General features: G+C 35.0%; 3 protein-coding genes across 3 annotated transcripts; 2 read left to right on the top strand and 1 right to left on the bottom strand.

Annotated features, from left to right (window-relative positions):
* Nucleotides 1–3,673: 3,673 nt before the first annotated feature.
* Nucleotides 3,674–7,577, top strand: LOC133675511 (cysteine synthase 2). The gene is made up of 6 exons (XM_062096918.1): nt 3,674–3,936; nt 4,399–4,473; nt 5,225–5,368; nt 5,701–6,090; nt 6,175–6,410; nt 6,837–7,577. Exons 1-6 carry the CDS (start codon nt 3,727–3,729, stop codon nt 7,054–7,056), a joined length of 1,275 nt encoding a protein of 424 aa, XP_061952902.1. The 5' UTR covers nt 3,674–3,726; the 3' UTR covers nt 7,057–7,577.
* Nucleotides 7,578–7,798: 221 nt separating this feature from the next.
* On the bottom strand, nt 7,799–9,236 carry LOC133675519 (uncharacterized). The gene has a single exon (XM_062096929.1). It carries the CDS (start codon nt 8,680–8,682, stop codon nt 7,954–7,956), a length of 729 nt encoding a protein of 242 aa, XP_061952913.1. The 5' UTR covers nt 8,683–9,236; the 3' UTR covers nt 7,799–7,953.
* A 12,009-nt stretch (nt 9,237–21,245) lies between these two features.
* Nucleotides 21,246–23,380, top strand: LOC133687707 (uncharacterized). Its single transcript, XM_062107060.1, has 3 exons — nt 21,246–21,502; nt 22,653–22,753; nt 22,898–23,380. Exons 1-3 carry the CDS (start codon nt 21,439–21,441, stop codon nt 23,174–23,176), a joined length of 444 nt encoding a protein of 147 aa, XP_061963044.1. The 5' UTR covers nt 21,246–21,438; the 3' UTR covers nt 23,177–23,380.
* Nucleotides 23,381–27,103: the final 3,723 nt, after the last annotated feature.

The following is a 27,103-nucleotide window of genomic DNA, read 5'->3' as shown; positions in this document are numbered from 1 at the left end:
GCGCACACTAACATGCTGTATACAATTCAAACAATAAAATATCCACACAAATACATATAATTATTACAAAAAGATAAATTTTAGGTTAAAAGAATCATCAAAATACCCCTCAGGTCTAGGTAAAATGATCAAAACACCCACGATCCACTGGAAAATCATAAAAATTCCTTTCATTGGCACGTCAACCCACATACACCATTGTCAATGGTTCAATGAGATCTTGACGATCAAAGTAGTTCATCATGTAGATATTGATCTCTTCTTTGACCTGATAATAGCCATACATCTCATGGATAACCAAGAAAGAAGATAGATAGCTTGAAAGTCAGGTGACTGAATGGTTTCTCTCCTTTTCATGGTGGATTCTGATGACGTTGATGATTAAGAGTGGTTAAGTTTTGTACAACACAGGGCATCACACCTTTTTGTGGTGGTCCAATGTCAAATAGTGGCTAGACAAAAGAGATGCAGAGGTTGGAACCAACGACGATGGCTGACATGGGTGAGGATTAGGTGCATCGTAAACTATACTAGATTCATTGGCTCAATTGCTTTTTATTTTGATTAAGGTCTTGGAAAAGAGAGACTCTACTTAGATTTCTTTAAAATTATATAATTTCTTGTTTAAATATAAGTAAAAGAAAAAAAAATCTTTTATAAAAAAGATGTTAATGTGACGTAAAATTTATATCACCTGTGATAATGAAAGTGATTCAAAATGATAAAGTTCCCTAAAAAATATTACATGACTTACAATTATATGATTGTAGAAAAATGATCAAAGATGCATTAGAAATTATAGGGTGTTACACCTGGTTATCATGAAGAGTATTTTCAACTGGCCAAGGCATAAAAGCTTTTTTTCTTCAAAATAAATGGATAATAAATGCACGCAATGATTATCTTCCCTTTCAAAGGCAATAACATACTTAGTCACCCAATGTCGTGGTCTCATTAGGAAATCAAAATGGTCCCCGATCTTAAAGGTGAAGCCAATGCAAGAATTATACCTTTCAAAATCAAAGATAATACCTTCAACTATTCTAATGTATCCAATCACATCTCTTCCCTTCAAAGGAGTGCCTACAAGTAGGACCAAGTTTTCTACTTTTGGTGCAACCTGTCTAGTGTATCTACATCATGTTTTCTATTCCTCACCTCCTTACGTAGACATGAGGGGCAATGACCTATATATCTAGGAAATTTTTAAAGCTAAGTTATAGCATGTCCTAATCCACACTGCTTTTGGACTTGAACTTTGGCATGGGTCATCCTCTTGCCTTTTTTAAGACTCTCATTCCTTGTACATTACTCTCCTCATACCTCCACATTTGTTGTTTAAGCCCCAAAACCCCTAAATGTTACTCGATCACATCCTAATTTCCATAAAGCCATATGTTTTGAGAGGCTTTTAGCGATAAATTAAAGTGACATAAGGCTAAATCTTAGTGAATCATGACAACAAGGATATTTTCCCACTTACAATACCCCATCTTATATTTAAGTCATCTACAAAGGATTCACCTAGTAATGGTGAGCAAACCAAGAAATGCCCAGTTTAAAAATTGACTATCTATGTTGTTTGAATTACAATATGGAAAAACATCCTCAATGGTAAACCAGGTTTAAATTCCTTGGAAGCGTCCGAGAGGGTGAGAGCCCTGTCATGGTTGGACCTTGTCGCACCATGAGATGCTATCTATAAGTTGGGTTGTTTGGAAATATAGCCTCAAATTAGGCTATAAATTTTGTTCAAAGCTAAATATAGACGAGAGACCGTTAACAAATATGAAAAAGGACTTTGAAAAAAGAATAAAAAAATGTTTAAAATTGTTGGGAGGGAAGTAGATGGGGCCTGACGATGTGCCTTGAGTGGATATGGAATGACAATAGTCATTCTATCAATTAGATCGTGGGGTTGACTGATACGGATCATAGTGGCAGCCCAAGCCTAGGCCTTTGAAATGCCCACAAAGACATCATCATTATGATCGTGGACTATAACGCGCGTTGTCATGGCTTACCTCAACACATGCATGTTGTAGACATTGACCTACGAGCTTTTGATTCACCCTGTTTTGAAACACGAACCAAAAGGTCTAATATGTGTGTGAATCAACGAGTGAATAAAACTATAAGGCGTAAGAAAACTTATTGGTAGGACCCTCTAGAGGGTCGCGTTGTCAACTGACCTTGATCTTCTAAAAAGGGTTCGAGTGAAAGAATACATGTTAGGACTTGAAAAATGATGAATTATGCCCAAGCAAGGCAGAGATAGATGAAACTTTGGTAAAGGCCCACAATGATAGTGATGTGCAAATTATTTATATGATTTAGGTATAAGGGGAAAAAACTAATCGAACCATCTTGTAGTTGGTTTCCTCTAAAGTGTTCCTCATGATAACTAGAGCTTAATGTAAGTTCTATCGGGTAAAGACAATGATTAAAGGCATCGAGGACGTAACTTCCTTAACCTATTCTCAAACTTTAAATATGTAGGGAAGACGTGGCTACTTCATTGAGTTGTGTCACAGAATCAAAGGCTCTAAGTGGGCCATTTTTGGTAAAAGGGATTGATGATGCAAGATAAAATAGATGCCATGTTATAGTGCCTAACTACGCGTTAACCTAAAACCCACAAAAGGTTATGGTTAATTAAGATAGCAATATGATGGTCATGCAAGTTGAAATCCACTAAGAAGTGTGTAACAACTCACTTATTAAATCAACTAGCCCTAAAAATATATGGCGTTTATGCATGAGGCTTAAAATTAGCTGTCGAGGCAAGTGTGAAGACTCAATGAGTAGAAAGGTGTGGCCGTTGCTGTAAATATTAGGGTGCAAGTTGGGGTGAAGAGGCCCACAATGCAGATCTTAGTGGTGGTAGCATATATTAAATGAGAAGTATAATATCAGGGTGCAAGTTGGGGTGAAGAGGCCCACAATGCAGATCTTAGTGGTGGTAGCATATATTAAATGAGAAGTATAAAGGTCAAATAAAGAAAAGGTTCCATGTGAATGACACTAGCACAAGGGATAATCGATTCTAAGAGATATGAAAAGCGCATTTGACAGCACATTTGCGTGCGGACTTCAAAAAAGAATCAAGTTAAACTTCATGAACTAGGATATAACGACTAACAACATTGTTAGGGAGTCCGGAGACATCGACAATGGTCTCGGAAAAAGTAATCTTTTATGCTTAACAACTTGCCCACCTTGAAAATGACTTAGTCATAAATATGATTTAGCGATTAGAAAAACACGCTATATGGTGTTTGGGGTGCCTTTTGTGACTAAGGATCAAATGCCTCCCATGCTTAGCCGTACTTACATGCGCATTAGGTCTTCAAGGTGAAGTGGATCTGTAATCTCGGGAAAAAAATTGGTTTTCAAGACTGGGCTTGGAGGTCCCAATCCTAAATCCTTCGATAGTTGGTGGACTGATTAAGTTGCTCCTGTAATCTTGTGTCGATTGGTAAGTGGATGAAGATTGATAAAAAAAAACTATTATAATTAGTAATGTTTTGTAATGTAGTGTAGAATCAACACTTCTTTTAATTTTTAATAATAATAATAATAATAATAACTGATTAAACTGACTAATGGGCCTGGCCCATCGGGTTCAATTATACCGCCTTTGTATAATCGAAAATATTACATTCGTAAGCTGCAACCGTTCAAGCTTTTCAGTTTTTGAAAGTCTATTGCTTCGCATATGCTACAATGGCATCTGTAAGAACCACAGGTGCTTTTGTAGCAGCCATCTCTATGTCCATGGTATTGTTCTCTTACTTTCTATGCAATTACAGATCCAAAAGAAAGACTCCTTCCCCACTTTCAAAGAATAAAAAACCAAGAAACGGACTCATTCATGCTGTTGGTAACACTCCCTTGATTAGAATTAATAGCCTCTCCGAAGCTACTGGTTGTGAAGTAAGTTCAAGATATGCTCTTTTGCTTCATATTATGATTCATTTCTTCCATTAGTTCCATTTCTAATATGTTTTCATTGGACTTGTGGCATTGTTGTATCTGTTTGTGAATGAAATACATGTCGGGGGTATGTGCTTTTGATCAAGCTATGTTTTTTTCTTTGAATTATGGTCTTGATTATAGGTTTATGGTGTTTTATATACAAGATATATGTTTGTGGTTGATTATGGTCACTTTTTAACTCACACTCTTTGATACTTCTCTCGAAGATAGGCTTTCTTTTTCTTTCAATTTTATTAATTGTATTTTCCTATGTTCCCCAAATTGATGCTCAATAATTTTTCTTCATTTTCTGAAGTGGTTGTTCATGCATATTTCAGGGTTGATTTATAGTACTTAATAGATTCATGGTTATTGGTTATTGCTTTTGGTTTCATTTGTTCTTGATTTTTCTTTCTTCAGATTCTTGGGAAGTGCGAGTTTCTGAATCCAGGAGGGAGTGTTAAAGATAGGGTTGCTGTGAAAATAATTGAAGAGGTAAATTACTTGAATGCTTTTATCAACTACCAATTATGAAAACTTTAAGACAATGAAAACTTTAAGACAAAAAGCATAGTTTTGGTGATATTATCAATTAATTAGGAATTTAGGATAGGAGATATGATTGTTAATTTCAGACATGATGATGGATGGTAATGGTTGTGGCTTGTAGGTTCAGTGTGACCGATCACAAAATGTAAGTTAATATGAAACTTCTTTTTATCAAAATGCAGTCATAAGAACAGAACCGAAATCTAATGTTTTTTGTACTATGAGCAAACCACAGCACTACGAATTCAAACAAGAAATTTAGTGCCATATAGAGCTTAAGCTTGAGTTAACAGCTCGGGGGTCATTTAACTACTTCCCTGTCTTATATGGCGGGCACCTGAAGTTTCTTCTTTAAATTGAATTTAGGCACATATAGAAATCCTTGCGATGCTATTTATGAATCCAAAATCTGTGTGAAATATTGAAATCTTTGGTTTCTACATTGTTCAGATGGTGAAGTGGAATTACTCACAAGGACTACTAATTGAACGAAACAATTGTCTGCTCATATTCTATTTTTTGACATTTCAATAATCCCATTTGTTAAATACATTATATATTGTTTTTGTGTAAAAAGAAGCCCTAATTAGCTTATGCAACCCTTTAATGTCACAAAGTAATTAAAGCTTGTAGCTGGCATTATTTTGTTATCCTCTGTTACACTTTCTATATGTTTGGCTGCTTGGCTCTATGACAGGCACTGGAATCTGGCCAGCTAGTTTGTGGTGGAGTTGTTACTGAGGGAAGTGCTGGAAGCACTGCAATTAGCCTGGCTACAGTGGCTCCTGCCTATGGATGCAAATGCCATGTCGTTATCCCAGATGATGTTGCTATTGAGAAGGTTTGGTTATTGTGCAGCTTTTCAGACTAATTTTCCATAATTGAGTTGTGTTAGGTAAATGTATTGTAGGAAACTTAGCAGCTATAGATAAGTTGCAAAGAAGTTGCATAAATACAATGATGAAGTTTTAGAAGTGTTCCTTGAATTTACTTACGAGGACCTATGAAAAATTTCTGTTTTTTTATGCATGTCGGTAAAATAGACATGTACTAGAGAGTTTCTCCTTATGAGCATGTACCTGAATCCTTGATATTCCTTTTTCTTGAGCATTCTTTTTACCATTCACATTCTGTGACCAACTTGAGTTTGTTACTCTTGAAAACTTTTGCTAGTCTCAAATTCTCGAAGCTCTGGGAGCTACTGTTGAAAGAGTGCGACCGGTTTCAATTACACACAGAGACCACTATGTCAACATTGCTAGGAGACGGGCACTGGAAGCAAATGAATTAGCATCAAAGCTTAGAAAAACTGAAAAGATTGATGGCAAAGTCTTAGAGCAAATTAATGGTTGCATTTCTGACGGAGAGAAAAAAGGTTCTATTTTTTCAAGTTACTGTAGTGGTGGATTTTTTGCTGACCAGTTTGAAAACTTGGCAAATTTCCGGGCCCACTATCAGGGCACTGGACCTGAGATATGGGAACAAAGTGGTGGTAGTTTAGATTCATTTGTGGCAGCTGCAGGCACAGGCGGCACTGTAGCTGGTATTTCAAGTTTTCTCCAGGTAAAATTCTTCCCTTTGTTTTAAACTTTTTCATTTATGTTGTGCTAGAGAAGTTCCATCGAATCCTTATTACATGTTCTACAGGAAAAGAATCCGAACATCAAGTGCTTCCTTATAGATCCACCTGGTTCTGGTTTGTTCAACAAGGTAACAAGGGGAGTGATGTACACGAGAGAGGAAGCTGAAGGAAAAAGGTTAAAGAACCCATTTGACACAATAACGGAAGGAATTGGAATCAATAGATTAACACAAAATTTTAAGATGGCAAAACTTGACGGAGCCTACAGAGGCACAGACAAAGAGGCTGTTGAAATGTCAAGGTCAAACCATGCTTTCTTTTTCTGCCTTATTTCTATATAGTAGTTCTTGATTGCTTAGAGGTTGAGAAAGAAGTAACGAGGAGGGAGTTATGTGACAATGTCCTGGTTGGTGGGATAGTTGCACAAAGAGATATGGTCTCTTGCCATGTCTCTTCTTATGTCTTACACTTTTTTCTCTCAGCAAGCTTTTTTATTTCCTTCAAAATGGAAAATTTCCTGTAATTTTTCATTAATTTTACTTGTTAACGCGAAAATTTTGAAATTAGTTGACCTTCACATTACATGGAATGACTGCTTTTAAAACTTGATTTTATTTCCATGCATTTGCAAGCTAAAGATTTTTCCCATGGCACTTGAACTGTTCTCCTACTAGTTTTACTTCATTCAAAGTTTCCGTACTACATCTTTACTTGAACTTCTTTTCAGGTATCTTTTGAAGAATGATGGCCTCTTTCTGGGGAGTTCTTCAGCCATGAACTGTGTTGGAGCTGTTAGAGTGGCACAATCACTTGGTCCTGGTCACACAATTGTGACCATTCTGTGTGATAGTGGGATGAGGCATCTGAGTAAGTTTTATGATGCTCAGTATCTGTCTGAGCATGGTTTGACACCCACAGCAACTGGATTAGAGTTCCTTGGTATTTAAATGAGATTTGGTCCTGACCATATTTTTATCCAGAATCATAGAAGCATAATGAGGCTATTTTCGTTTGTTGTGAAGTTTCTTGGTAGGGCCGGCCTCCACCCTCCGAAGGTTTGATGTGATTTTTGGTGATGACAGCATATGGAAGCAGTAACTTCACCGTGGATCAAAATACCATTTACTTCATAAGGATTAGGACACACATTAATGCGTGTTAGGCTGGCAGGATATGCTTTAGAATCATTTGTATTATTGTTGATCATCAATTTTTAGTTGAGATCAATCTGTCGAAATCTTGGGACCTCTCTGTCTTTTATTGTGTTTGTGCCTGCATGTGTAATTTTTAGAGCATCATAGCTTTTTCCTGCGATTTTTTTTCTTTTTCAGTCTCCAGGATCATTTGAAAGCCTTGTTAATATTAACTGTAGGTTCTAGAACGAATAGAAACTGCTTTCCTGCAGTTCATTTGACACTGTAATGGAATGGAATACAACTGAGATTTAAAATTATCGTTATTTTTCCAATCTGTTCCACATTCGATGTTCTTGATGCCAATCACTTGCCAGGAGGAGAACAGCAATGAATTATCCATGAATGCTTTTCCAACATGGCAAGATGCTGGCTATATAATTAACTTGTGGATTTTAGCACTTGGCTAAGACTGAACCTTTGGCTGGTTTATGTGAAAAGATTATACTAGGATGGCACATCCCCTGTAAATTAAATTAATAAATGAAAGATGAGCTTGAATGAAAGATGAGCTAATTTAGTAGAATTGCATGAAGTTTACAGAGCATCGCAAAATCACAATTAAGAAGGAACTTGAGACAAGTCTCTATTCTAGCTCTTGACATCATCCTCATACGCCATGTTAACTTGTTGAATTGAAAAATAGCTAGATCATGCTTCAACCTCAAACTTTGAACACTTGATGGATCCCATGGAAAGGTCAATCTCTATCAAGTTTTCCTCTTCATTCACCTCAGCAATCTCTGCAAATAGCTCCATAAGACCCTGTTGCCTGAAAATGGATTCAGGCAAATTCGAAACTGACTTTTTCTTTGACTCTTCATCAAAATCAACAGAGTTGTTCAGTGGAAGACTAATCTCAATGAGACCATCACCATCCTCATCAACGTCATTTTCAGAGATTGAGCTTTCAGAGACTGCAATACTTTGACCTACATTTTCTGAGCACCTCCAACTGAGCTCAAAATTCTCACTTGCAGAGAAATCATCACTGCTATCACTGTCTGATGGGAAATCCGTTGGTTCAACTTGATACTCATGCATGTCGCAAACATCACTTTGCTGGGAAGCATCGCAATGAATTATAGGTTCCACTTCTGGATTTAGTTCCTCCACAACTTCCTTTTCAAGCATGCTCTGAGGGCGACATGTGGGACTTTCAGCTTCTGCTGAATTGCTAACAACAGCCACCTTTTTCTTTGAGAATGTGACGATGAAAATGGTTGACAGAAACAAAACAGATATTGTGATAAGGTAAGTAGAGATCCCAAAAAGGAGGAAACAAGTGAAAACAAGAGAAGCGACAAGGACTGAAACACAAAGCAGTGAAGGTTTGAAGAAATACTGCGAACTGATTTGACTCTCAGGAGTATTTCCCATTTCCAGGGATCAAAAGTAGCTTGAATGTTGGATTGGATAATATGGAGTAGATCTGTGTAGAAGATTGAAGAAAAGAAAAGAAAACACTTCTGGGGTCTAATATTTCTTGTAATGCAACACAAGAAGAAGCAGAACTGCTGGTACAAGTAGCTGCTTAGTGCTTACATATTAAAGAAAGATAAACTAGTACAATTACAGGAGAGGAGATTGGATACAGAGGAATAGTTTAGCACACCTGGAACGAGCTAGCCATCAAGGAAGAATCCAAGTATCTGGTTGGAGACAGAAATAAATAAGTGTTTTATATATATATAATTTTCTCTAACAGGGAGCTTTTTTTCCCCTCTCACTCACAGTGTTCCTAATAAATTAACCTGGTCTTCTGTTTTCACTGAGACCAAGCTGTTGCATCAGCTACTGAGACTCTTGATTCTTGAAAAGGGCAAGACCATTTTAATTTCTCAAATCTCAAAGCTTTGAGATTGCCAAATCCATGTGCAAGTGCAAGACACCTGTGCTGATCTCCACATGGCACATCCACGAAACCCATCACATGGAACTCACTAACCAAAGTCTAGATATATATCACTCCTTCTCGAGTTATGTCCATTTGCTTTTGAGTTTTATCCACAATCAAACAAAAAGTAAAAAGGTTTTTACTCAAAAAGGACTCCCTTTGAGGGATTGAAATGAAAGAAACCAACTTTTCAAGCTAAAGCAGAGTGAAATCCATTGCTAGCCAACACATAGTACGTAATTACCAAAAAGAGCACAGTGATAAGATGATGACCCATTTTCTATTGTCTGCAATTAGAGGGTCAAAAGAGTAATGATATGATGATAGGAGTCCATTTCTGCTACTGCACGCTTTGATAAGGGTCTTAATGGAGGCCCGTTACTTTGAAGAGATCTTTTGACGGGAATGCCAGGCACCATTACTCCCTGGTGAAGTAAAATAGCATGTTAAAGGCACGTGGTTATAGTTGAGGTGGAGATTTTATTAATATTTTATTAATTAATTTTATGTAAAAATATTTATAATTCTTGATTGAATTATTAAAAAATTCTAAAAATTTATATGGAGTCTTTTAATATGATGTTTTAGCTTTGGTTAAAACTTCAGAATTTTTGAAGAAATTCAGAAATTTAATAAAAAATTATAATTTGACTAGTTTTATGTTATTAGACATAATTTTCAATTCGACCATCAGATTGAGTTGAAATTTTATGAGGGATCTTAAAATATATTAAATAAAATCTTGTTAAAATTTTAGGATGAATAGAGTTTGGTAGTGCTAAAAAAAGACTGTCAAATAACGACTGATTATTAAGGGTAAAATGATTATTTGCCGTTAAAAAATAAAACAAATCAGCTCTTCCTTCTTTTTATATATTCCCGACTCGGTAGAAGCAAAATAGGAAAAGAAAGAAAAGAAAAGGCGAGAGAGAAAGAGAGAAAAGTAAGGAAAAAACATAAAAAAAATTCAGGAAAAAAAATAAAAAAAGAGAGAGAATAACCTTGTAAACTTACAAAGTCCAACTAATCTAAGGAAGAATCAAGTGAGGGAAGGAGGAATTGAGAGAGGAAAAAATTTTAATTACTTTATTTTCCAGTTGAGATGAGATTATTATTTTATCCCGGTTTAGGGGTTGTTACAATATTGATTCATATTCGATTATAGATGAATTATATTTCACAGAACATCGAAGGAAGTAACTTCAATAGTAAGTTTATTTTTACTTTCACTTCAATTTTATATACTTTTAAATTTATTTTTTAATATTTTAAATAATGTATTTGAATTAAAAATTCACTGCTAACTTTAAAAATTCATGTACATGAGTTAATAATTAATCTTAAAAAAATTATATATTTATTTAATAGCTCAGAGCAGGAAAATTTCTGGCTCCGCCCTTGGTCAGGTTCATAGTAGGCTTTGTGGAGACTCTGAATGCATGCATGTCGGTGGCTACATGACTTACATTTATTATAACATATTTTGCTAATTAATATTTTTTAAAAAAAGTAAAATAAATATGAAAAGTATAAAGTATCAAATCTAATAGTCTTAGGTGTGGTACTATGCTAGATGCAATATTTGTGGATCCGATTGTCGAGTCAAGTCCAAAGCTTTTGGGTCTGGTTGCAGAGTCTGAACTAATATCCTTGGGTTTGGCTGCAGAGCCAGATCCAAGATTAGTGAGTCTGGCTAAAAATCAAATCCAATATCATTAGATTTGGTTGCAAAGCCAGACCCTATAATATGTTTTGACCAAAAATAGAAAAGACAATGCCTCCAAGTGCTACAATATCGTTCACAATGCAAACACTCAAAATAATACAAAAACATAGTACTATTTTTGTCTACAATGTGCTACAATATGTCTACAATGTGATCAACAGTGCAATGAGTCTATGTCCATAGTACTATTTTTTAAAATATATTGAGATAATATTTTTTAATTTATATTTTATATCATCACATCAAAATAATACAAAAACATTAAAAAATATTAATTCGAAGTAAATAAAAAAAATCAATTTTTTAAAAGTATTTTTGAAATGAAAAAACAAACATGCTTTGATAAGAAAATTCAACAAAAAATAAAAAAAATAAATTATCATCACCCAACTTTTGTACAATATAAAAAAAGTCACAACCTCTTACTTACTAGTTTGCAAGGCATATTTGTTTTTACGTTTTAAAAATGCTTTTGAAAAAATTTAATTTTTTTATTTTAAATTAATTATTTTTTGATGTTTTTATATTGATTTCAAAAATAATTTTTAAAAAATAAAAAAAATTATTTCGATGATTTCCAAACTAAAAACACTTTAAAACACAACTGCTACAACACTTTCAAACACTTTTTAGCTCCCTCGAATGCCAGATTGACAGCACAGAACACAATAAATTGCCACTTGCCAGCAATCTCACTTGTCTTGCTACTCAAGGGATCCATTTCCCTCACTCTATTTTTATGGTGTGGATTCTTGAAGGCAAGAGGTGGGCTAATGTTCATGCTCTTTTTGACCTTGCAAGAATTGCCATTCATGATACTTGCCTTCTTGCCCCCGTCGTAGAAAATAATCATCCCCTCGTGCAGCTGATGTAATAATGTGAGCTAGGGCTGCAGTGGAAGAGGATAATACACTGACTTTTTTTTCTCTCAAGACGACAAATATGGGCATGCAGTTTTCAAAGTTCTCTAGAACAAGCAGCAGACAGGCATCATCCGTTTGCCCTACGCTGGTTCCTGTGATGTTGACTACTAGGAGTATAATCAGAGGAGAGATCTTCGTAGAAAGTGGTAAGCTGGGCTCCTTTTACCACGCGTGTAAATTGAAATCATGCAATCTTGTGGTATTTCCTTTTTATTTTAAAAAAAAGCAATTAAGAATTTAAATTGAAAAAGAATGTAAAATATATTATATAAACATATTTTAAAATTATATTTTCTTATTTATTGCTTTTTTTTTCTTTTTATTGTTTGTTCCGTGGGTTCCATAAAAAAATTCAACCATACCTTAACCCCAAAAGCTTTACTAAGATTAATCAAATCATCAAGTCAATACAAGTTATAAAGTGTTTTTTGTTTGGAAATGCATCTAAATAATATGTTTTTTATTTTTTAAAATTTATTATTGACATCAATATATTAAAATAATCTAAAAACATAAAAAAATTATTTAAAGCAAAAAAATTCAAAAACTTTCAAGAATAGTTTTTTACTACAAAAATAAACACACTTAATTTGGCTTCTGGACCTCGGGAATGAGCAGGATCAAAGTCGCCAGTACCAACTCTAAAAGAAAAGTTGTTATAATAAAAGCATTCTGAACCAATATATGAATTGTTATTGCCAACTATATCCCAAGCTTTTTTTAAAAAATATCGGTTGCAAAATATCTAGAGTTATAGACTAGGACTTTTATAAGATTTCATTGTTTTAAGATCAAATAAACAACTCCTCTTAGGTAACAATATAAGAGATACAAAAGATTAAGAGGATAAAGGGGAGTGGGGGGAGGGAGCCTAATTTTGGTCAAAATTGCAAGTGCACGATTCGTAACAAGTAATAAAGTGAAAGAGTAGAGTATCATCCCATAAAGATTTGCAAAAATTATCAATAAGTACCAAAATTATGAAATCCCTACCTATTTGATGATTCAATTATAAAAGTTTGCAAAACTATAAAAAAGAATTAAAACAAACAAGCAAGTAATTAAATGGTGTTGAAATCAAGTTTAACGGATCCTAGGATTTCTGACTTTGCCATAACTAATCCTATTCGAATTTCTTGATTGAATTAATCCTATCGAATTTTTTTTTATTGTTGATAATCAGGTTTTACTAATGTAATCATTAATTTCTCTCGAGCATCAATAAATTATTTTAAGTGATAAAACTCTAGATAAAAATTCTGAACTTATAAAAAATCATTATAAGTGATAAAACTCTTAATGATTACACAAGTTCCATAGATATCTCTCATATGAATTCCTTATGGTATTTCAAGCAATAGTTGAAACAATTATCACTCCTCGGTCTCAAATTGAATCCCAAATCATGCACACGATGATCAAACATGCACAAGCATTGAGTTCATGATGAAATACTCAACAAATACTAAATTAATTCAATCAAAGAAATATTTGCATATTCATAGTCAAGCTACATAAAAAATCCCAAATAAAGAACTACTCCATAGCTAAATAAAAATAATAAAAAAACTTAATACAATGAACATAACTCAACACTATAAGAATATTAGAGAGTTAGTCATCTTGAGGAGCTGTATATAAAGGAAATCACCACAGATTCAGCAAATAATCCCTTGCCTCTTGCACAGAATTATGCAACCATCATTCAAGCCTAATATCAAGCTTGTAACGGTAAATAATCTTAAGTGTAAATGCAGTGTAAATGCTAGATGTAATCTTAGCTCTGTTTCTAAATTCAAACCTACAATCCTGTGTATATATATGTTAACAGTTGTATTATTTAAATATCAAAACATATTACTCTCAAGTTTATCAATCAGCTTAATTCTCTAAAACTTCTTATCTTCATCTGGTATCAGAGCAAGAAATCTCTAACGAGAATTTGATCCCTCACAATCATAATCCAATCTCAACTCCACCCTCTCCAACTGAAACACCCCTAATTGTTCTCAACATCACATCCCAGATAAATGATAAACTTACTCCCTCTACATTTCTTCAATGGCGCGCTCAATTTGAAGCCTTACTCATTAGGTATGATCTTTTTGACTATGTTACTGGAGAAAAAATCTGCCCCATACCTACCAGTACATCAACATGTGGTGTCCAACAAACTCACTGAATAAGGCAAGATAAGCTTATCCTCAGTGACATTTTGGCATCTACATCTATTGTCATCACTCCTCTCATCTTAATGGCCAAAACATCAAAGGATGCACGGCATAAATTACATACACTGTATACAAGCAAGTCCAGAACCAAAACAATGTAACTTAAGGAAGAACTCACAATGAAAAAGAAGGGAAACCAGTCAATTCAAACATACCTTCACTCTGTAAAATCTTTGGTAGATGAAATCTCCCTCATAGATCACCCAATCTCTAAAGATGATCTAATGCTCTATATCCTAAATGGCCTGGGAACTGATTTTCATGAAATTGCAGGTCCTATTCGTGCTCGAGAACGACCACTCACTTTTGAGGAACTTCATGATCTCCTTGTCAGTCATGATGCATGTCTTCGTCGCCTTGAAGCCTCCTCTCATCCACTAATTGCTTCTGCAAACTACACGCACAGGCGGGCTTCTTATGGTCAAGATAATCAGTCTTTTAAATCTGCCCCAAAGCCCTACTTCTTTGACAGGTCATATGGCTAAAGAAACAAACCTCCAACTCACTATCGCCAGCCTGGCAATCCGAGAGACAACAACAAAAATTATGGACCACATTGTTTTTCTCTCAAGTGCCAACTGTGTGACCGTATGGGTCATACTGCAAAACATTGCAGTCGTTTTCAGTACAACACACAAACAACAAACTGTACTTCCACCTCACCAGTATAGGATACAAAATGGCTTATAGACTCAGCCGTGTCTCATAATATTACTGGTGATCTTGCTAATCTATCTATTCATTCAGAATGCGATGGCAATGATGAAGTTATCATTGGTGATGGTTCAGGTTTGCCTGTTTCTCATTTATGGCCTCAAATAGGCCCCTCATGCCTGGTATCTGCTCTGAAACTGAGATTTCACAACTCAAAAGCCAATCCTTCCCTATTCATCTATCACAGTGCAGCTGTTCTATGTTATCTGCTGGTCTACGTGGATGATCTAGTCATTACTGGCAACACTTCATCCTTTCTGACTCACGTGATTCATCAACTTGGCATCCAATTTTCATTAAAAGATATGGGCACATTTCATTATTTTTTAGGGCTGGATGTTATACCTACCAAAACTGGGCTGTTCTTATCACAACATAAATACATACGGAACCTTCTCTTCAAAACCAACATGCAGGGTGCTAAGGATGTCTCTTATCCTATGTCCACATCGGTCCAACTCAAGCTTATTAATGGCATAGCTCCCTGCAACAACATTGAATTTCGAAGTATCATTGGTGGTTTCCAATATATGTCCCTTACTTATCCTGACATTTTCTTTGATGTTAACAAGTTGTCACAATTCATGCATTAACCCACGGTCACTCACTAGTCAGCTGCTAAACGTTTGCTCCGCTATCTGAAGAAAACCATTTTCCTTGGCATTCACATAAATCGCCAGTCTTTATTTGATGTTACCACCTTTGCTAACGCTGACTGGGCTGGAAATTATGATGATCGCACCTCCACTTTAGCTTACATTACATTTCTTGGGATCAATCCCATCTCGTGGAGCTCTAAGAAACAACGCGCTACTGTCGCCAGGTCATCAACTGAAGCTGAGTATCGTTCACTCACCACTGCTACGTTTAAAACAGTTTGGTTGTTGTCCCTGTTCAAAGAACTTTGTCTCCCAATTCACTCTCCACTAAGACTGCTGTGTGACAACCTGAGAGCTACACATATTAGCTTTAATCTAGTTCAGCATTCACGGATGAAACATATTTAGATTGACCTCCACTTTGTCCGTGATATAGTTCAGAAGAAGGTCCTTAATGTTCAATATGTCAATACTCATGACCAACTGGCAAATTTTCTAACAAAGCCTCTGTCTTCCCAATGTTTGCATTTTTTACTGCTCAAGATTGGCTTAGCTGATGGCTCATCCATCTTGCGAAAGCGTATAAAGGAAATCACCACAGATTCAGCAAATAATCCCTTGCCTCCTGCATAAAATTGTTCAACCATCATTCAAGCCTAATATCAAGCTTGTAACGACAAATAATCTTCAGTGTAAATGCAGTGTAAATGCTAGATGTAATCTTAGCTCTGTTTCTAAATTCAAACCTACAATCTTGTGTATATATATGTTAACAGTTGTATTATTCAAATATCAAAACATATTACTCTGAAGTTTATCAATCAGCTCAATTCTCTAAAACTTCTTATCTTCATCACTATAGTCCTTGGCTTTTTTCTTTCAGTTCTGATTGCTTTTGCTCCTAGATGCCACCTCCTCCCTCTTGTAGTGTGTTTAGGTTATAAAAACATCCATTTGTTGCCGTCTAGAGGTTTTTTTTTTATGGTTTGGATTTATCCTTCAAAGGAAAGAAAGTCACTTTTCTACTCTGTCATATTCTAACTTTATTTTCTTTTCTAATATTTTAGGTCAATTTTAGGGTTGAAAGCGTGTGAACTAAGACTTCTCTATTTCTGTAATAATCGTAGAAAATCAAAAAATCAAATATTCTTTTCAACAAAACTTGTATTGTAATTTTTGGATTTATGAAACTGGAGATATGGGGAAAAAACCGAGACAATGTCTGGGTTGCAAGAATTTCAAGTCTGATCCGAACTCTATATTTCAACTCGCTTTCTGGACTTTAAAACAAAAGAACTAGGTTCTTTTCTCTACATAAGAATTGTAGGCCTATGTCTTAGATTTTCAAAAAGATAGAGAACACATGAAACAGAGTTATATAATTCCTGTTATACCTAAAAAAACCAATCAGTGCTCAGGATTGTCTAGGATAGACCAACCAATGTTTGAACTCTAAACTCAGCTCATTATTTGTCTCCTCATATGATCCCAAATTCAGCATACTCTAATAGTTAAATATCTAAAAAATACATTGAATCCCTAAAAAGTAATAATTTTCAAAGATATCAAAAACTCTAGATAGCTAGCTAAGAATTACACAAATTCTCTAAAATAAAATAGGAATGACTAAAAATATATATGCAATATATTCCCTTATCACCCAACATGCTCTTTGCATCCCATACCATCTATCTCACAACCGTGTTTCTGAATATCATTTTTATACACAACCTCTATTCTCGGTGGTTTAGTCATGTTTTAAAATGTATGTATGTTGCAAATTAATTAACCTAAACAAAAATAAATCTAAAATTTTATAAAAATCTAATGGCTAAAAAACAAGATCCAATGACCAAGAAAAAGAGAGGAGATAAGGTGATGTGGCAGGAAAGAGAATTGAAAGAAAAAAAAGGAAAGAAAGAATGGGTTACCATGAACATACACATGCTTTATTTTTTGCACTCCCGATACCGTTAGAAAAATTTCGATGAGACGATTTTAACCACACTTTGAAAGACCACCAAACAAGGTCGTAATTAACATTAAATTAACCATGAATAAAATCCATAAACAAATATAACCTCGTTTAGTGGTATTATAATGTATGGTTAGAATCATATCGTCTAAATTTTTTAAACAGTACCAGATGTGTCGAAAACAAAGGCTTGATGTGTCACTGATAACTCATTGTTTCTTTCCCTCTTTCTCTATCATGTTACACCACCTTATCTCCTCTTTCTTTCTTAGCTAATTGGATCTTGAATCTCTTTTCTTGGCCATTGGATTTTCATAAAATTTTAAATTGATTTTTGTAATGTCAATTAATTTAAATAAGATATGATAATTAATTTTATTTTTGCCATTATAAAATCTTATTCTCAATAGTGGTTGTGTTCCAACTATACTATTTTTCTAATTTGTGTTATTTTACCGAAACTTATATCAAAATGTGTTAGAATAGTAAAAAACAAAAACATAGAAATAAGAATAGCAACAATACTAGTAGAATTCCTAATGAGCAAGATAGTTTCCTTACTTGAAAATGAAGCAATCATGTCAGGAGAAGCTCGAGATGAACTTGAAGAAATCAAGCAAGGGCTAGTAAGTACGAAATATTTTTTGAAGGGTGCTATTATGAGGAGACCTCGCATAGAAATGAGAGAAAACTTGAGTGGTCAATGTGAGGGATCTAGTCTATGACTAGATAGGTGGCTTGAGATATGCCATGGGCCACGCCAAATGTTTTCCAAACCTAAAAAAAGATATTTAGGAGACGATAATCTGAGACAACCTGGGTTAAATTTATTAAAACATGATCCAGGATATGAGACTGAAACAATTCGCATAAAAGAAAATGAAAAGAAATTGTAAAGTTTAAGGCCTAATAATCTAATGTCAAAGATGAAAACAAAAATAAATCTTCAAAAAATATAATGCTGAAGAAGAAAACCCAACTCAATTTGGGTTAATTTAACGAACCCACTAACCGCGATATGAGATCGAGATAAAAAAAATTAAAAAAAAAAGACCTAGTAAAAAAGATCAAAGTTCAATAAAAAAATGTAAAATAAAACGGAGCTAACCCGGGTTAATTTTACCAACTTGCTCTCAGAATAACTAAACAAAAGGAAAAGTGAAAAAAATGACAAAGCTCAATGGAAAATAACTTAATACAAAATGATGAAACTAAAAAACAATTCATAAAAAATCAAGAGAAAAAACATTTGAGTCAACTTAGGCTAACTTAACTAACTCATCACTCGTGACATGAGGTCGATATAAAAAAATTAGACTTTCAAAAGATGGACTTAACAAAAAAGACCGGAGTTAAATAAAACAACATTGTGAAAGAAAATGCAAGCTGACTTAGATTAGCTTGACCAACCCGCCCTCGAAATAATAAAATAGAAAGAAAAGAGAAAAAATGTCAAAGCTCCAAGGCAAATAATTTAATGCAAAATAATGAAATCAAAGAAAAAAAATATAAGCCATAAAAAATCGACGAAAAAAAATCAAGTTAACTCGACCAATCTGTCATTCGCGACATGAAATTAGGATTAAAAAAAATAGACTTTAAAAAAAAGGATATATCAAAGTTCAATAAAAAAATGTTAAAGCTAACTTTGATTAACTTTACCAATCCATTTTTGGAATAACTAAACAAAAAAAAAAGTAAAAAACTCACATAGCTTAATGATCAATAATTTAACATCAAAATATGTAATTGTAAAAAAATATTGATAAAAAAATTGAGGAAAATTTCATAAAACATATGAGTTAATCATTATTAACCTAACCTAACTAACTTATTATTTAGAATATAAGTTGGAAATAACTTAACATAAAACAAAACAAACAATAAAATTAAAAAAATAATAATCAAATCAAATGTCAAATAATAATTTTTTAAAAAAAATTCAATAAAGAATTGTCCTCTTGAATTGCGACTGTACCACCCTTAATGCTTAATGATTAAGAGGTGTGATAAACAAATGAAAAGATGGAAAGTATGATTCAAAACGTACCAAAGATAAACAAAACGGTATGGTATTGATCAAATGAAAGGCCGGAGCTCCAGTGATACCAGTAGAGTGTCGATTAAGAGGTGGTGGTGGGTATTAAAGATGGAAGCGATTTATTAGTTCAACGGCTCACAGATGGTGAAAGGCAGCAAACCACTATTTCAGTGGCTGGGATGGGTGGCGCTGTCAAAACAACTCTGGCTGCAAGGCTTAGAGCATGAAATTGTGAAGAGATATTTTTATTGCAGTGCTTGGATTACTGTCTCCCAGACTTATTCCATTGAAGACGTGATCAGAAACTTAATTAAGCAATTCTACCAAGGAATGAATGAAGGATGCAATTCCCACTGATCTTGTCGCCGTGGGAAATGCTCAGCTTGCAGGTATTCTTGTGAAGTACCTAGAACAGTAAAGCTACATAGTTGTTCTGGATGATGTTTGCGATACAGATCGGAATAAAATGAAGACTTCATGAGTTTATATCCGGAACACGGAATAAGTAAATCCAGGATATCTCGGCTAGGACAGGAAATTTAAAATAATTTAAGATTTTAATGAGAAGAAATTCATTCTATTTTGTTTTGTTTTTTAAAAGGATACAAGGCATACTGGTCAATGGAATATAATTTATATCCTTGATTTTAAAATAAAAAAATACAAAAAGGGTGATGGTTGAATTGTAAAAAAAAAAACACTTTGTTGCAAACATAATGTCAATTTTGGTTTTAATTTTTTCAAAGCAAAAAAATCTTTTTTTTTTAATTTTGCAAAGGTGAGCATGACCAAATATTGAGACTTTTCTTCAGCATCTTAAGAACCTTATAGCATAAGTGATTATTTTCGGTTTGATTAGGTTCAATTTTTACTTATAAAACAACTAAACTAAAATTTTATAAAATATAAAAAATAAAACCAAAAATGAACTAAAATCAGTTCAAACCGGTCGATTTTGATTCGGTTCAATTATTTTATATTAAAAATCAAAACCCAACTAGCCAGTTTTGGTTCGGTTCGGTTTTGGTGTGGTTTAGTTATTTTATATTAAAAACCAAAAACTATATTGTTATTTGGGGGGTTTTTTGGACTTTCTAATGTGCTTAATTTCGGTTCGGTTTTTTTTTATTTTATTTTTTTGTTTGGTTCGGTTTTTTAGTTTTAGACATATAAAACTGAAATCGAACTGCACCGAATATTTTTTTTAAATATTCTAATCAATTTTTTGATTTTCTTACTTCCCTACCTCATAATAAGGAAATCAAGCAATTTCTCAAGCTAAGATTAAATTGAAAAAAATTAATAATTAATAAAATAAAAAAAGCTACTATTAAGTGAACAACGCACATGCTAGAGGGCTACAGGGAAATATGTAGCAGAGATAATAATTTATTTTGAATTTGATGAATATTTTGTTTTTCTTATAGTTACTTTACTCTATAATTGTTACTAATATCATATATATTTAATATATATACATTTTATAATTTAATATATATATATATATATATATATATATATTACTATTTTATTTCTTATTGAATATTAAATAATAGTTGAATATTTAAAATTTGATGGATAGAGTATAGATATATAAATTATTTATCTGATGAGTAATACAAAAGATATAAAAATGGAGAAGCTCCATCTATTGTCATCCTTAAATTCTTTAGGCATTTTTAGTTATTTTCTTAATTTTAATAATAAAATTAATCTCAAATAATTAATTAATTAATCAATACCATGGACGCGGTTAAATCAGGGTAAGGGTTTAATTTAAGATTTAATACTAAAAATTAGTAGGCTTGATTAATTTCCCATGTTGTAATTAATCAACAAATGATTTAAAACCCTTCTATATTGAAAGATTCCTACGCTATGTTTTATTATCAAAATATCAAACCTCTATCTGCTTCCGACAATAAGAGTTGTTTTTTGTTGGGGTTAAGGAGCTGGTGAATCTCTGCCTTCCGATCTCATCTGGGCTTCACCGCCCTGTGGCCATTGAAATCCATGATCATCAGCGTCTCATGGACCCCTCTCAGCATCACACCACTCTTACCATCGATGATCAGCAAGAAGATGATGAGTGGGGTATTTCTCACTTTCTCTTTGTTGTTTCTGTTTGCTTCCCGAGAAAGTTGGCAAGTTTGAATCTTTGTCTAACTTTCTGAATTGAGGTTATAATTGATATAAAAGGGTTGTTTAAGAAATGGGTTTTCTGTTTGTGAGTAATGCTAATTGGAATTTTAGTTTTTGAGTGGATTGCTGTTTAGGTTTTGACGATTTGTTTTTGAATTTTGAATCTGGGGTTTAAATTGGAATTTGGTTATGTTTATGATCATGCTATTGTTTTTGTTTTTTGCCACATTACGTAGAATTTGTTCTGATTTGCTCATCTTGGTTACAATCCAAATTGGAGTAACTCTGTGTTTCTTGGAGATTTGAACTAGTGATATTGTGTTTCTAGCTAAATCAACAAGTTCATCTCTGCCATCGCCGCTGCACCAAAAGCGTTTGGTTAGGCTTGACAAATTCTTACTATTTGTTATTGTGATTTATCATTACCCAAAATTTAATATTCCTAAAGTATTTAATGATCCAAAATTTAATATTCCTAAACTATTTAATGATTGAATGGTCAAATTAAATAGTAACACTTTCTCTCTAGTATTTCCATGTGAAAGAAACTAGTATCTGTAAATAACTCCATGACACATTAAGGGTACAGTTCTAGAGTAAAAGTTGTTTCATCCATAAGGTAGATGCATTCATCGTCCGTGCTCTGTCTCGTGTGTAACGATTGTTTGTGCACTGATTTTAATGCAATAATCTTTGCTTTGGATGCGATGTCACTTTTATGATACTTGGTATTCTTTGTGATAATTTATCACAAGCTCACAATTGTTGTTGCATCTAGTGCTTTGGCCATTCCAGTATTTGGGGTTGGCATCGTTTGGTTTGACCAAACTACTCGATCACTCACCCTTTGCTTGAATAAGTTCTCTTTCATTTGATTGCATCATGTCATCAGTCATTTGAGTGAAAGAGAGAAAATGTACAGCATGAAAATATTGAGGTGGATGGGTCATGCTTGTTACTCGGAGGGCAGCTGTTCTCTTCAATTCTTACTTACATGCTTTTGTTCATCACAAGTAGTTGACCAATTTATTGTAGTGCAATTTCTGACAATTGTCGTTATACTTTTAGTGATGAAAATTTTTGGACTTTGATTTTGTGTTAGACACTGATGGATTTGTGATTCCTAGCTTGGGAATAGAAGATACATATCAAACTAAACCTGATGCATCTGAAGTTGAAACCTTGAAACCTCCACCTCCAAAGGTATATGTTTCGTCACTCTCTTGAAACTTGAAAGAAAAGTAAATTCATGGTTGCAGAAGATCTGATCTGCCTGCTGATTAAAATCTTGCATTTCTGGATATAAAAATGCTTTCTAGTTGTGTGACCTGTCCTGCTTTTTCCCAGGCTAAGATAGATGAGAACATTTACCTGGGACCTCACGGGGCCCCGCCTTCACAATCAAAGCAGCAAGAGTTGAACTCTTCTGGCCGTAAACAGCGGTTCAAGCACAAATTGAAGGAAGCTGATAAGAAGGTTAGCAGAACTGGGGGGGAGAACAAGTTGGAGAACTTGAGAGAGCTGGTGGGTGTTGGAAAAGTGACTGAAAATATTGCAAAGGGTTCTTCCAGTGATTGGCTAGATCCGCATTGCAATGAGTCACAGTTTGAGAAGTGTCCCCAGTGAGTGGTTTAGTTGATGTCTACTATATTTACCTTGGTTGTTGGCACAAAATCTATTTCAAGTTTTCTACATCTTTGGAGATCTGAATTTCCTGAGATCATGTACCTGACAGTAATCCTTCGTGTGAACTATTTGGCATTGATACTATTGCAGGAATATCATCATGGCAATTAAAATCAGCTATTGGAATGGAAGTTTTTATGATAATCTGCTTAGGCTTTTTAAGGCGCTCAGTTTTCTTATTTTTATTGACACCTTGGTTTTGCAAAACTAAAAAGGCAACAATCATTACTTTTCTTTTCATTCTCTCTCTCTCTCTCTCTCTCTCTCTCTCTCTCTCTCTCTGTGATAAAGAGAATGCAACATCATCTAGCTATGTAGTCCTAGATTGCTCAGGAATATAGAAGCATGATGTTACAGTTCGTTCTTATACTTTGTTCGAGCAAGTATCTGGGGGTTGAAGTCTAACCAAGTAACTTGAAACAGAGATTACATGCTCGTGGAAGAGCTAAAAAGACCAAAAATAGAGAATACATTAAGTTGAACCGGCAAGATTCAATTCCTGGATAAGCAGTGTCATGACCTTGTACTTTTTCAGTTTTTTGTGCTTTTACTGGTTTTTCTTTCATAAATCCCAAATGTTCAACTGGCCCGGTTCAGTTTTGCATTACTTTTTCACATCTCCTGCTCCTGGGAGACCCTGAACTTCCAATCCATTAAGGGATCATAAATAGTCGATCCTTCGCTCATTGTGTAGCAGACTGGTTGTGGAAAACATTACTCTGATACAAACACCATTTTAAGTTCTGAACTAACCCCGGTTGGTCGTGTCCGTGTGTTTTCTTTCTGGTTGTTTATGTTTTGCCATCTCCCAACAATTTTTGAGGTTGTCTAGAAACTGAAGCGAATGAGGGAACAATTCTCTTCAGTTAATACGAGTCTTCATTTTGTTTTTTCCTCCTCTGACTGGTAATCACAGCACAATGCTTTTATATGGTTCTTTTCCTTGTTGCCTACTGCCATGGAGCAACATGAATTTGAGATGTTGTGGGGTTATTTGCTTGAATTTAAGGGTAAAAATGCTTTCGTACAGCTTTGGTCGGAAAGCTTAATCTTCCTGGCTGCCAACCAATACGTTTGTATTGGTCATGTTTATCAGACCACATAGACACACTCTTTTCAGTTCGAACAGCTAGGAGTGTTCAGGAGAACCTCGGACTTTCTAAGGATGGATTATATCTTAAGCGAATTATGGGTATGACCTAAAACCAGAAAGCCCACTCCCAAAGGTAAGTTTCATCAGGATAACTTTCTTTGAGTTTTTTTTATGTTAAATATAGGAGTTTTTAAGTCTAGAACATATGTCATCCATTATCAAGTTTAGCTTAACTATATCAAATAACTCGTTTTGAAAAAGAACAATAATTATTCTTTAATTTAAAAACAAATTAACCCATCGTTGTTTAAATTAATAAAAAATAATTAAAAATAATTTTCTGATCAACTTTGGAACATAATAATAATTATTTAATTCTAGAATTAAGTCTAGAGGCATTGACAACATGCATATCCCAATAGCAACTACAACAAATCTTGCTCCATCGCCAACTCGGAGATTCATCTTTTCTTAACCTAGTCTTCTAGTATATTTAAGCACCAACACATTTAAACAAATATGGGATCCACATCCAATATCAAATACCTAGTTATTTTACTTAGAAATAGAAAGATTGACCTCGATAACATAAATTAATACCTGAAGGTTTGGCTTATAAAGCCCTCATCTCGTCCTTCATAGTATTAAGGAACTTTTTGCAGCTGCGCTTCCAATGTTTGGTTTAACTGTAATGGAAGGATATGCCCTTCTAATCCTTTTTGGTCAAAGGATTAGCTGTAATGGAATCATATGCCCTTCTAATCCCTGCGTGCAACAAAGCTCAAAAAGAAAGAAAGAATAGGAAATGGAGCCGTTACCTGGTCTGGGGGTGATAGCTTGCTGGTGGAGGAAGAGCTGGCGGCTGGCACCGCTGTTCAGAGAGGTTGCACGCTGCGGTGCTAGTTGTTGCGCCACTGCTGGAGCAAGCTGATGTTGCTACGCCTGGGATGATGAAGCTTTGCTGCTGCTATAACTGGGAAGAACCATCTTTGCTGCTGCTGTAGGAGGGCTGTCTTTCAAGAAGTTACTGTTGGTGCTATGTTGTTGCTGGTGTGGAGGAGCTACCAGCATGGAGAGGCTGGACGTTGCCACTGGCATTCACGTTGCTGAGTAGCTGGAACCGAAGAAGAAGAAATGCTGGAACTGGAGGACCACGGTGGAGGATGAAATTTACAATGACAGCTCGGTCACAGCTTGCTATGGAGGATGAAATTATTGAAGTAAACTCAATCTCTAAAAGGTCAAGGAAGGCAACACCAGCTGCTAGCCGCCAGCCACCAATTGTATGCCGCCAGTCGTCAGCCACCTTCACACCACCGTCGATTGAATTTTCTTGTTTTGAATTCGTGTATAAATAGTCAGCTGAGCTTATGTTATTTTAAGTGAAGAGAATAGAGAGAAACACTAGAGAGAAAGAGAGGGTGTGTATTGTTAAGCTTTTGTGTTAATTAATTGTAAGCTTGTGTTTTTGTAATAAAACCTTGTGTTTTATCCCCTCTGAGTGTTTCAAAGCCACCACCAGTGGTTCCTCCCACCAACAATTGGTATCAGAGCCCCGTTCGTCAGAAAACAGAAGTGTTTTGGGAGATAGCCAAATTTTCAAAGTTGTCAAAAACAAGTTTTGATCATTCCACTGTGTAGAGCTCATCCATACAAACTCACTGGCGTAAAAAATCAGCTTGATCGGAGACCGAGGTAGCCCACACGCGCCACCTGAAGATTCTGCACTGTTTTCCCACGCGCAGCCACGCGCGCCAGAGGTAGACGACGAGTGACATCCACGCGCGCCATATTCGAGCCGTTTAGGCCGAGTCGAGCCGAGCCTCCAGCTGAGCTGAAGAATATTCCCGAGAATATTCCCTTTCCAAGCCGTGCTGTACGCCGCGCCGCATCCAAGCCGCGCCGAGCTGAGAGAATATTCCCAGAATATTCCCGGTTCAACCCAGCGAACCGCCTGCCGTACAGAATCGGTTTTTTGACCAGTTCACCCATGTTTTGACCCGATTTCAAGAAAGTAAGACCGATTCCTGACTATTTGGACCATTCCGGATCGATCTACAATGTCCGTTTGGCCAAATTCGACTCCCAGAAGGTGATATAGTCATTCAAAGAGCAAAATGACTACAGAAAGTACACAAACACTCATCCCGAAGCTGACCAAAGACAACTATGATAGTTGGTGCATCAGATTGAAGGCATTCCTTGGTTCACAATAGTGTTTGGAGATTGTACACTATGGTTATGATGAACCAGAATCCAAAGAAGAAGAAGATGCTTTACAAGAGGCACAGAAGCTAGCCCTGAAAGTCAACAAAAAGAAAGACAACAAAGCAAAGACGATCATCTATCAAGGTCTTGATGAAGACACATTCGAGATCATTGCTTCCGCTGAAACATCACATGACATATGGGAGGCTCTCCAACAAAAATACAAAGGTGCCGACAGAATCAAGAAGATTCGTCTTCAATCTTTGCGAGGTGAATTTGAGTTATTGCAAATGAAGTCCTCGGAGTCTATTTCTGATTATCACACAAGAATTATGGTGATATTCAATCAGATGAGGAGAAATGGAGAAGCCATCGTCGATTCCCTAATTACTGAGAAAATTTTGAGATCCCTAGATCCAAAATTTGATTTTGTTGTTGTCGTTATTGAAGAGTCCAAGGAAGTGGACAAGTTGACAGTTGATGAGCTTATGAGTTCTTTGCAAGCTCATGAGCAGAAGATTGTAAAGAGAAATGGAGATAATGCCATTGAGCATGCCTTACAAGCA

Source organism: Populus nigra, chromosome 1 (assembly GCF_951802175.1).
Source record: "Populus nigra chromosome 1, ddPopNigr1.1, whole genome shotgun sequence".
Taxonomy (NCBI): Eukaryota; Viridiplantae; Streptophyta; class Magnoliopsida; order Malpighiales; family Salicaceae; genus Populus; species Populus nigra.
Note: the sequence above shows the minus strand (reverse complement) of the source record. Positions and strands in the feature narration are given on the sequence as shown.